Source organism: Delphinus delphis, chromosome 5 (genome assembly GCF_949987515.2).
Source record: "Delphinus delphis chromosome 5, mDelDel1.2, whole genome shotgun sequence".
Classification (NCBI taxonomy): domain Eukaryota; kingdom Metazoa; phylum Chordata; class Mammalia; order Artiodactyla; family Delphinidae; genus Delphinus; species Delphinus delphis.
In genome coordinates this window covers 26,904,435-26,917,150 of record NC_082687.1, presented here as the reverse complement: position 1 = coordinate 26,917,150, position 12,716 = coordinate 26,904,435, and the positions used below count along the sequence as shown (strand labels likewise).

Sequence of the window (12,716 nt, the reverse complement as noted above, 5' to 3'; positions counted from 1 at the left end):
CTAATGATGGTCAAGTGTCCTCCGTGTGCTATAAGGAAGAAAGTTCTTTTTCAAATGATCATAAAACAAGTGACTGGATAAAGAAGATGTGGCACATATATACAATGGAATATTACTCAGCCATAAAAAGAAATAAAATTGAGTTATTTGTAATGAGGTGGTTGGACCTAGAGTCTGTCATGCAGAGTGAAGTAAGTCAGCAAGAGAAAAACAAATACTGTATGCTAACACATATACACATATATATGGAATCTAAAAAAATAAATAAATAAATAAAAATGGTCATGAAGAACCTAGGGGCAAGACAGGAATAAAGATGCAGACCTACTAGAGAATGGACTTGAGGACATGGGGAGGCGGAAGGGTAAGCTGGGACAAAGTGAGAGAGTGGCATGGACATATATACACTACCAAATGTAAAATAGATAGCGAGTGGGAAGCAGCTGCATAGCACAGGGAGATCAGCTCGGTGCTTTGTGACCACCTAGAAGGGTGGGATAGGGAGGGTGGGAGGGAGGGAGACGCAAGAGGGAAGAGATATGGGGATATATGTATACGTATAACTGATTCACTTTGTTATAAAGCAGAAACTAACACCATTGTAAAGCAATTATACTCCAATAAAGACGTTAAAGAAACCAAACCAAAACAAACAAACAAAAAAGTGACCGGAGAATTGAGTCATTTCACTATAGTGATTCCAAATTTTAAAAATCTTGCATCATAGAGTTAGTACCAGTTTTACATTGCAAGTGATGAATCGGTTTCAGAAAAACATCACCTGTCCACATTAATGCCACTAATTTGAATCACTGGTCTTATAACTGTTTTGACTTTTAAGCTATTTAAAAAGCTGTGTGTATAAGAACTGAACCTATTTTATGTGTGTACATATCTAGGTGACATTATATATAATAGGTCAACTCTAGGTATCTGTAGAAATTATTTATATGATTATTACATTTATTTTAATTTACATTTATCTCTAAATAAATTATTCACATTTGAGACACACTGATAGAAGGATATGATTAATGTTAAACTTATCAGCCATAAGTAGGGTTTTTTGGGCTCACAAAACAAGGAAGAGATAAGTAGTGTAGATTTTTTTTTCCTAAGGTAACTTGAAGAAAGCAGAGAGGAAAGAAAAAGACCATTAAAGACCAGCTTCCAGGAGTGAGTTAACTCACTCAGCCAAAGGCTTTCAGAGCAGAGAGTTAAAGAGAAACAGGAGAGTGCTTTCTGGGCCCACTTGTCCTGAGGGCAAGAAGGGAGCACTTCCACAGAGTAGCTACTTGGAACATAGGACCAGCAGGGCAGGGTGAAACGAATGCAGAGCAACGTGACATCATGTGTGCATTTATTTTTTATTTTATTTTTTTAAAGATTTTTTTGATGCGGACCATTTTTAAAGTCTTTATTGAGTTTGTTACAATATTGCTTCTGTTTTATGTTTTGTTTTCTTGACCCCAAGGCCTGTGGGATCTTAGCTCCCCGACCAGGGATCGAACCTGCACCCCCTGCATTGGAAGGTAAAGTCTTAACCACTGGACCACCAGGGAAGTCCCTGACGTGTGCATTTAACTTACATGACCTCACTTATACATGCCCAACCAAGTAAGAGAATGAGAGAGATGGTTTAAGTAGTGCAGATGGTCACCTGGCCACTCCAGTCATGAGTATATGCCCCATGGACGTGGGATGGGCTAGCCGAACCTCCAGTTTTCTACAACCTTAGTTCCCACTGACTTCTCACAGGGTGAGCATTGTGATTCTGATGTTTAAAAGACAAGTATTTTTCACACGAAACTGTCCCTAAACATGTCAATTACTTTTTCTAGTGATCAATCAGATGCATTATAACTTTGCTTTAGGTGTTCAGCTGTGAAGCTAATCCCAATGAAAATGCTACCTGAAAATGCTATCCCACGAGAACAGAACTGTTGCCCCACTGCAACAATAGTGATGATATTTTAAAAACAATAGTGATAATTCAGGCTTATTGAGCACCTGTTATGTGCTGGGCACAGTGTTATGCATTTTAGAGACATAAACTCATCCAGTGAATGAGAATGATTGTATATTAAGTACTTAGCATAGTGTCACTTTAGCCACTTATCCGTCTCAGTTTTCACATCTGTAAAACGGGGATAATTCCTATGCTTCAGGATTTTTAAGAATATTAAAGAAAATTATGCCTTATCTTAGGGGCATGCTGTGGTTAGTGTCTCTAACACCTTAACAACAAAACACAATGGTTGGGTGGGGTGGGGGTGGGGGACCCTCCCTTAACCCACACTTCTATCTACTGTGCCACTCATTCTCCTGAGTCAAAAAATACTCAAAACAAACAAAATGAACAAAAACTTGTCTTCATATTTTTTAATTAATTAATTAATTAATTTTTGGCTGCATTGGGTCTCCGTTGCTGCGCGCAGGCTTTCTCTAGTTGTGGCGAGCGGGGGCTACTCTTTGTTGCAGTGCGCGGGCTTCTCATTGCGGCCGCTTCTCTTGTTGCAGAGCACGGGCTCTAAGTGCGTGGGCTTTAGGAGTTGTGGCACGTGGGTTCACTAGCTGTGGTGCACGGGCTTAGTTGCTCTGCGGCATGTGTGATCTTCCCGGACCAGGGCTGGAACCTGTGACCCCTGCATTGGCAGGTGGATTCTTAACCACTGCGCCACCAGGGAAGTCCCTGTCTTCATATTCTGATACCACTTATTCACTCCACATTTATTCTTCAAACAACTCCCATTAGCTTCGGACCTGATACCTCCATAGAAACCATGACGAGGATCACAAATGACCCTCCAATGGATGGCTCAGCAGCAGACTGTTCACTCCTTTGTCCTTCTGTTCTGGCTTCCACGACACCCCTCTCCTGGCATCCTACTTCCCCACTGGCTGCTGCTGCTTTTTAAAGTTCCTAGTCTTCCCTGTGACCTATAGATGTTGGTGCCAAATCCTCTGCTTTTTCTTCTTCTTCTTCCCCTTTATAATCTCATCCATTTTTATGGCTTTCAACACCATCTCTGTTCTGACAACTCATATTTATATCTGCAGCTCAAACATTTCTGAGCTCTAGACTTGCATTTCCAACAGCATATTTGATGTGCCCATGTGAATGGAATGTCTCTCATATACCCTGAACTAAGTGTCCCAAACAGAACTCAAATGCTTTCAAACCTGTCCTTACCTATCAAGTTTCCATCTTGGTAACTGGCATCACCATTTACCTTGTTGTTCAAGACATAAAACTCAGAGTGGTTCTTGATTTCCCCCTTTCTCCCACTGCCTCTCTTCCCCAATCCAATCCAGTGTCAAGCCCTGTTTCTTCAATTCCAATGATACTTAAAATTCATTTTTCCATCTCTGTTTCTGCTATCCTGACTTGGGCCATAAGTCATCGTAGCCCAGGCACCCACTAGTTCTGAACTACCTTAAAGAACTTTCTAACTTCTTCCACTTCCACTTAATTTTCCATAGGCTGGTAGAGTTGTCTTTTAAAGATGTGTAATAATGTTGCCCTGCTTGTTCGCTTTTTAGATCTTTTTTAGTTTCCTCAAAGCATTTTACATAATTTTATTTTATTGATTTGTTTTTGCTGGTTGTGTTTGTCTCCACCACCAAGTTCCATGAAAGTAGGTGCCATGTTTCTCTCTCTAACCATACAGAATACCAGCCTGATTTATCACTGGGACTCAAATAATCATTTATTAAGTATCCGATATTTGAGAAGAAGGAGAAAACAAATAAAAAATGTATCCTGTTAGATGGTGGTGAGTCCTAAAAAATATGAAGGGAAGAGGATATGAAGAGTTGAGGAAGTGAAGCTTGCGATTTTTAAACTGGGTAGCTGGGTGACATTGAAGTAAAAACCTGAAGGACACAAAGGAATGAGAATACCGTCTGGAGAAAGGCATATTATGACATGCAAAGGCCCTAAGGAGGGAGCCCGCCCTGCATTTGAGCAAAGCAAGTGTGGAGGAGACCCAGGAACTGAGGACAGAGAGTCAGAGGGCGGTGAGGTGGGGGTGGTCTAAGATCATGTTGGGCTCCAATGCCATAGTCAGGAATACTGGCTTTTAATCCAGGACTAGGAGTGACTGGAAAACTTTCAGAGGACACACATAACGTGACTTCTGTTTTAACTGGACACTCTGGCTGGTATGTTCAGAACAGTCCAGGGAATACATGATGAGAATCTGGCTCAGGATGTTAGCAGTCGAGACTGCAGATTAAAATTGTCCTTAAAAGCCCGTACTGAAAAGTACACTTGACATCAGTGATGAAATAAAAATTTACATTTTAAGGCAAGACAAGAAATATTTACACACAGAACTTTTTCTCTGCCCTTTGGCCTCCTCCCTCCCCTCTAGATGCATCACGCATCTGCATTATGCATTAACCAGACCTCCTCAATGGCAGAAATACCTGCTCAACCATAGTGATCACTTTTTCTCCTTCTGGTACCAGCCACATAATTCCTTAGAAGATAACATTCCTTTTTCAATTCTGAAAGGTGTCACAGTGACCCACCACTAGCCTTGTCAGTGCAGACATCTCTGGTGAGCTTTATGTGCAATGCCAATATATCATTCCCCTTAAAGACAGCGATTGGTGCAGAACAGACTGGTCAGACGACCTGGGGAGATACCGGGCCATACCTAACGAAGTTCGTAGCTTAGTACTTACTTATGACGTTATTAATGTTACTAGCTAAATTACTTGTATTCTGCCTGTTTTACAAGATTATTGTTTCTTGCATTACCAAATGTGTGACTGAGACTCAGATAAAATTAATGATGATTAGGCCACTTGAAACAACTGACCAAATATATAGTTCTATAAGATCCATAACCGTAATCGTGTAACTTCTTCTATATGGGAAGAGGGATCAACAAGAAGAGGGAACCGTTTCCTGGACAGTAACAGTAAGATAGGTGGCCCAGAGGCTTTTGGTTATTGTTAACAGAGCCTCGTCCAGTAATAGCACATTGAGTGGCCTATCAACAAAATCCTCACCTGACCTGGGAATTAGCATTCCTAGCCACATGGGACAAACTGGTCGAAATGCCTCCCAAACTTTGGCTGAAATTAAGACCAAAAAGGAAGGGATTGTAAAATAAAGACTGCTGCCCACCATCCAGTTCTACAAGAATCAAATCACTAGCCACTGAGGCTATACACCCTGAAAGGAATAATACACCCTGAAAGGAATTTGGGGTGTGTGTTGGGGCAAGATCAGGATGAGGCACTCTGTGCTCTGGGAAAACTTGTCTTCACGTAGATATTTTCAGGAGAAAATTTTTATGAACCTGGATTCTTGCATCTTCCCATACTTAGAAAAGCACTAAAACCATTAACTTAGATGTCTGTTCCTCATGACCTGTGACCTTCTACCGAGATGTGCGCTTCATTGCACATACCCCCTTTGCCAAAATCACGTATATACTGGCTTCCCCCTTTATCTCTTCAGAACAGTCCTCAGAGCTCTCTGAGAGACTGTCTCCCGGGCTATAATCCTCAGTTTGGCTTGAATAAAATTTTCCATCTCTTTCTTAATTTTTTGTCATTGACACCAACAACTAAGAGAAGTCTTAAATTAGGTTATTATACATTGTATTAATCTTTAAAATAGTTCCTATATTTCAAAGTAAGAAGTACTCCAAAGTAAGAAATCCCTATTTGTATTAAGATGTCTATATATGAATTCTGGTAGACAAATTATGGAAGTAACCTATAACAAACTAGAAATACTTAATGTAGTGTAATATTATAGTAATATTAAGAATAACTATATGGACTATGCTAGTTTAGAAAAGTCAACCAAAAAAAATTGAGTGAACATACAGAAAACAAACATATATTAAATGCATTTCATTTAATTACATAAAGATTGTTCCCACACAAAAGGCCTAAAATAGCCATGGTCTTGTCATAACTCTTGTGAAATAGTTGTTTCTAAGTAAAAATACTTCCCTGGATTTTATGAACTTCAAACTTAAAAGTTCATTACAATTTTTATAAAGTACTTAGTTAAATATTTACGTTGGGGTCTTTCAGCTTATAGTACCTTACTGATGTCATAATAAGAATATGACATCAAAAAATATACAAGGGACTTTTTTCAACACCTTTGTTAAGAGTTAATTTCTAAAGTAAAAACGAAGTTAAACCAACTCGAATCCTTTAATTCAGGAAGCTAGTTAAATGCTAATAAAATTCAACACCTGGTCTTTAGATCTAGTTAAGTCTTAATATTTAAACAGATCAGATTTCAGAAGTAAAGTTACCTTACTTTCAGGATATTGATCAATGTTTGCAAAACAGTGCTCTCCGAAGCAGCTATCTTAATATATTTTATTTTCTCGGTCCTACCTTCACGAGTAGCATGGTTTGAAAAATCGTTAACAACCAGAAACCAGACAGGTTATGTCACGGGTTCATTACAGGACATGGTTTTCAGGATATCAGGTCTGGAGCGTCCGGGATAAAAATAGGCTACCTTAGCTGGGCAGGACGGTAGAAGAAAGGGTAGAGGCGGATGGTGCGGGACCCTCTTACCTCCAGTTTCTGTAATTCCCACACGCACAGGGGAACCGCAACCACTATGGACACCAGATAAATGACCACCGCTAAAGGTCGAATCCACTGTCTCCAGTTCCTCCAGGTACAAGTGCAAGGCATGTTTCCGCATAAATCAGCTCCGAGTAGCAAGGGAAAATAGCTCGAAGGAGATGGTAATGGGGTCTCTGTTCTTTGGCTGTTCTGTCGACTCGCATACTACGGAAAAACAGCAGTGGAGCGACTTCACCAGCTGGAACCGCCTCCTCGGCCCACGCTGTGCTTTCTGTTGCTGCTACTGCTGCTGCTGCCACAAACGCGGTGGCTCAGGGTACTACTGGGGAGCAGTGCGGTCAGCATTCTTTCTTCCCCACCTTGCATCTACCCAGTTCTTCCGCGGTGGAATCCCCTGCAGAGCCGCTGCTCTCACCTAGGAATCGCCCGGAGCTCCGCCTGCAGCATGGCCTCGAGGGGAGCGGCGCCAAGCCGGACCGGCCTGTAGAGACCCTGCAATCAGTTCGGTTCTGCCCCGCGGCTGCCTGCCCGCTCACTCTTTTCTTGGGCGGTGAAGTTCCCTCCCTCCCGCGCTCGCAGGCGTCTGCTCGGCCGATTCCGCTGATAGATAAGAGATGAAAACTTAACCCACCAGCCCCAGGATTTCTTTACTGGTTCCCACGGGCCAGTCCCCCAAGGCGGAACCAAGGCCAAACCAGGGCTTCCGCTTCCGCCCCCGCTGTCTGAGGTTGGTGATTCGTGGACAGCGCCAAGATAGGCCCTCCCCATCCGGCTCACTTCCCACTCTCTGATTGGTCATTTTCCGGGGCGGGGCTATTGGGATGGATACCAAGGGTACAAGGTTGGATGAAGCCGAGGTGTGTGGAAGTTGTGCCGTTGCTGCCGGGTGGCCCAGTGGCCAAGGAGGATTCTGCAAGCTGTATAGGTCGTTTGAGAACACATGAGGAACTCCTGCTACATTGTTCTGCTGACTATATTCCAGCTTTAAGAAAGCCTGGGTAAGAGGCCATTACCTTAGAGCTGAACCTTTATCTGCACGAGCATCTCCGATTCTCCCTGGGAGTGGATAGGGGAGTCAGCTGGACTAAGAAGACAGAAAAAAAAAAAGGGAAACGTCCACCTAGTTTTGTGTCAGTTGCCAGAATCTAGGGGTAGAGCCACTTAGTTATTTCGGGATTGTGCGGAAGGATCATTCTAGGGATAGCTTAATTTTAGAAGCAGTACTGCATTTGGAACTTGTTAAAAACTCGCATACGTTTAAGTTTCAGAGAGTTGACATTACAACTGACAAAGAAATTTTATGTGCTTAAAGCTTTTAGCTGAACCAGAGCAAACAAATGGCAAATGAGATCTTAAAGCCTTCCTAAACCAATAGAGCAAACAAATATGTACCTCTCAATTAGATACACAAATATGTCCTATATCTGTCATTTTCTACGCGCTTTTCTTACATTGTATTAGTTGATGTACACAAAAATCCCCAAAGGTAGGCAGTTTTCCATGTTACAGGTGAGAAAACGGATTCAAGTGGTTCAGTAGTTTGCAAAGCTCATTGAGCTACTTAGTGGTAGAGCTGGGATTCTAACCTTGTTGTCTGACTCCAGCATTGGACCTATCAGTACCTGCCACCTGAGAATTTCTGACTAATGACCATATATGGACAAGAAGGCTTGCAGTATTGAATACACCCAGACTAAGATTCTCACAGAAGCACTGAGGGAATGTTGTCTTCCCCAGAGTCCTAGCCAAAGTTTGGAGCTTGATAACATCTCCTTTTTAAAATTTGGCCTCTTTTAATACAAACTGATTTCTTAAAGGGAAATAGGCCTTTTGTTTGTTCTTTCTAAACTAACCTACAAAATTGAAGTCGTTATTTTAAAAAATTTCCTGATCATTAAATTAACACATACTCCATTGTTGAATTTCAAAAAATAGAAGAATAAAGAAGAGAAAAGTAACTCTTACTCTACAACTAAGTATATCCACTACTTAATTTTTTGGTACACAATATAGTCTTCCTTGGATATACTGCATATATAGATTGTCTCTGTGCTTTCAGCCACAGTCACTGCCATCTATAATAATCTTTCCCATTCTTTCTCATAGGCAAATCTTTTTCACGTAATTTGTGAAAACTTCCTTGGTCCCCTATCCCCCTCCCCCCCACCCGTAACCTTATGGCACTCACATGTTATAATAATTTACTTATTTATCTCTCTTTATTTATTTTTAAAATTATTTATTTGTTTATTTTTGGCTGCGTTGGGTCTTCGTTGCTGCACGTGAGCTTTCTCTAGTTGCGGTGAGCAGGGGCTTCTCTTCATTTTGGTGCTCGGGCTTCTCACCGGTGGCTTCTCTTGTTGAGGAGCGCCGGCTCTAGGCACGCGGGCTTCAGTAGTTGTGGTGCGTGGGCTCGGTAGTTGTGGCACACTGGCTTAGTTGCTCCGCGGCACGTGGGTTCTTCCCGGACCAGGGCTCGAACCCATGTCCCCTGCATTGGCAGGCCGATTCTTAACCACTGGGCTGCCAGGGAAGTCCCTGTCTGTCTTTTAGATTGAGTTTCTAGGAGCAAGCTAAAGTTCTAGAACTATTAGAATAAAGCAAGGGAGGGAAGGGACCAGAATGTCAGATGCACAGGTGGTTTCCCACACCAGTGTGTGAACTGGGGTTCATTCATGATGAAGTTTCTACAGGTGAGCAGAGAAATGAGAAAAAAAAATACATAGTGAGTTTTTATTTGGTCAAACTTATTCATTCTAAAGGATTATGCTTTATTTTGAAATTGTCCATTCTATTTTTTTTTAATGTGATGATAGTTACAGAGTAGTTGTTTTCTAGATGTTCTTATTTTGGAAAATAAAAAGTTGGTGACTTTATTTGCTTCCATTTGTTTTATTCCTGAAATTGTTCTTGGTCCGTGAAATCCTAAGGTCTAGTAATCACTGAGACAAGGATTGGCCGCTGATTTCAGAAGCCATAATGTTGGCATGATCCTGATCTACTTGCTTTACTTGCTCTAGGTGTTCTCTGTATTCTTTCTTAGGATATGACTTAGCCTAAGTCTGAGAGTGGATCTGAGCTTGATCGTGTTTGAAAAATAAGAAATGGTTATAACTAGCAGATGGTACTGGGGTCAAGAGCAAGCTGTTAGTCTTTCTTGATGCAATTTACATAGATAAAATGAAGTTTCTGTTTATTACTGTATCACATGAAGATAGGTAGGTGAAATTTTGCCATCCATGGAGGATATGTTTGGATTAGTCTGACTTAAAATAATAGCTTAACAAAATTCGCTTTGAGGGATTCTGGGAGGTGGGCACTGTTAACCCCTTGGCATTTATTACCCTATCTCTCTATGGAAATATGTCTGTGATGGTTTTAAAATGTGGCTGCAACTTCTTTACTCTTCCCATAAAAATATATACTCTGTACCCCTTCCCCTTAAATCTGGAAGGGTGTGACTGATTTGACCAATAGAGTACAGTGAAAGTGATCATCCTCCCCATATGACCTTAGCGGCTAGGTCATAAAAGGCCATGCAACTCCACCTTATCTGTTGGAACAATTGCTTTTGGAACTCTCAGCCATTGTGTAAGAAGTCTAACTGTCTGAGGCTGGTGTGCTGTGAAAAGCCCAAGACACATCAGGAGGGCCCTTGAAGGTATGCTGAGTGACAGTCACAGCTGAGCCCAGCCCTCCAGTTAGCCCAGCCCAGGTGCCTGTCATGTGAGTGAAGAAGCGGATTCTAGCTTCCAGCCATTTGAGTCACCCATCAGCATTTTGAGTCTTCCAAGATGAGGTGCTAGACTTATGGACCAGAGGAAGCCATTCTAGCTCTGCCTTCTCCTAATTCCTGACCTGATGAATCAATGAGCTCAAGAGAACTAGAAGAAAGACACAAACTGAGAAAAAAAATTGGAAAAGACACATCTGTTAAAGGACTGGTATCCAAAATATACAAAGAACTCTTAAAACTCAACAACAAGGAAGCAAAACATGATTAAAAAAGGGGCCAAAGACCTTAACAGAACTCATCTAAGAAGATATCCAGATGTCAAATAAGCATATGAAAAGATCCTCCACATCATATGTCATCAGGGAAATGCAAATTAAAATAACCATGACATACTGCTACATACCTGTTAGAATGGCCAAAATTGAAAACTGACAACACCAAATGCTGCTGAGGATTTCACCAGTGATTGAACTCTCATACACTTCTGGTGGGAATGTGAAATGGTATAGCTACTTTGGAAGACAGTTTGATGGTTTCTTACAAAATGAAACACACTCTTACCATAGGATCCAACAATCACACTTCTTATTGTTTACCCAAAGATAGTTTAAACCTTATGTCCACAAAAAAAATCTTCTGCACATGGATGTTTATAGCACCTTTGTTCATAATTTCCCAAACTTGGAAGCAACCAAGATTAGATAATAAACAGTTTAATAAACAGTGGTACATTCAAACAATGGAGTATTATTCAGCGCTAAAAAAAATTGAACTATCAAGCAATGAAAGGACATGGAGGAATCTTAAATTCATATTACTAAGTGAAAGAAGCCAACCTGGAGAGACTACATACTGTATGATTCCAACTATATGACATTCTGGAAAAGGCAAAACTATGGAGACAATAAAAAGATCAGTGGTTGCCAGATGGGGGGAGGGGTAAGGTGAATAGGCAGAGCACAGAGGATTTTTAGGGCAGTGAAAATATTCTATATGATATTATAATGATGAATGTATGTCCTTATAATTTCGTCCAAACCCAAGAATGTACAACAACCAAGAGTGAACCCTAAGGTAAACTGTGGACTTTGGGTGATTAGCTATGATCTTTGGGTGATTATGCTGTGTCAGTGTAGATTCATCCTTGATGAAAAATGTACCATTAAGGTGAATAATGCTGATAATGGGGGAGGCTGTGTGTGTGGGGCTCTCGGGGGTGGGGGGGGATATGGGAATTCTTTGTACATTTCTGTCGATTTTGTTGTGAGTGTAAAACTGCTCTAAAAAAATAAAGTTAAAAATATCCATGAGCATAATGAAAATGTTTTTTTTTTTTTTTCTTTACTGGATCCTTCCTTTCCATGGTACCAGCCTGTTGAGCTTTATTTAGTATCTTCATTTTTTAAATGGGGACAAACATACCTGTCTTACCATTCATAGGACTGATTTGTGGGTTTAATGAGATATCATCACCATACTTTATAATCTACAAAGCATACATTTATATAATGATAGCTACTTTGTATTGCGTATCCTCAAATTCTACTACCCTACAATTCTAGGAATAGTAGTGGAAGCTTTACGTATATAATTAATAGTATCTCTTAATCCTCAACACAACCCCCCACTGTTGTTATGATTACATTCAATATATAAATCAGTTAATAATCAGCTCAAAGAGGTTGGTTGGATTGGTTTGCTAAGGTCAAACAAATAGAAAGGGGAAGAGAGGATTCAACTTAATATTACTTACAAATAGAGGCCTTCCTTTCCTTTTAGCATACAGCTAGGAAAACATTTTATGTCCTTCAGAACAGTGGGTGTGATTAAGAAAAGGGGGAAATGGGGTTGGTGGAGGGTGGGTAGGGGGTGGGGGAAGAACCACTGAATAACCTGCCGCTATAGCAAAGTTAACAAAGAAAACACCCTGATAAAACTGGTGCTTGCGTTTTACAACAGACCACCTGAAAATCCCTGGACTTCATAATACACTGGTTTTTTTATGTATCAAATATAAGGTGCAAAGTAAAAAATAGATGTTTTCGAAGCTAGAAGAGCCATCCATCTCTGCCAGATCCAAACTTAGTTATCACGCAAATACACAAATCAAAAATGACACGGAACAGGAAAAACAGGACTTCCTTTGCTTTCAGAAAAGCCAAGAAGCAAAGAAAACTCTTTTTAGAAATACAGAAAAAAAAATTTTTCATAGTAGCTAATATGCCTTCCTTAAGCATTAAGACATATTTCTGTTCATAACCTTGATACAGCCATATTTTTACTCTTTATAAAAATCAAGTCTCCCAGTAAAAATGGTATTTTACCACACTAATCTTTAAATTCCATCACTGAAAACATAATACATACCAATTTCTAACCTCTTGGAACATTCTGCAAAATG

The 12,716-nt window shown here is 40.5% G+C and overlaps 1 protein-coding gene and 1 long non-coding RNA gene across 3 annotated transcripts in view; one reads left to right on the top strand and one right to left on the bottom strand.

Annotated features, from left to right (window-relative positions):
• The window catches only part of TMEM184C (transmembrane protein 184C), a 31,403-nt gene extending 24,149 nt beyond the window's left edge, over positions 1-7,254 (bottom strand). For both annotated transcript variants that reach the window (XM_060012121.1, XM_060012122.1), the window contains exon 1: positions 6,565-7,254. In XM_060012121.1, the coding sequence (XP_059868104.1) occupies positions 6,565-6,687 (123 nt within the window). In that variant the 5' untranslated portion in view covers positions 6,688-7,254. The remainder of the gene's footprint in view (positions 1-6,564) is intronic.
• A 183-nt stretch (positions 7,255-7,437) lies between these two features.
• LOC132425806 (uncharacterized) overlaps positions 7,438-12,716 on the top strand; it is a 35,973-nt gene continuing 30,694 nt past the window's right edge. The window contains exon 1 of the long non-coding RNA XR_009519506.1: positions 7,438-7,577. This is a non-coding gene — a long non-coding RNA (uncharacterized lncRNA). The remainder of the gene's footprint in view (positions 7,578-12,716) is intronic.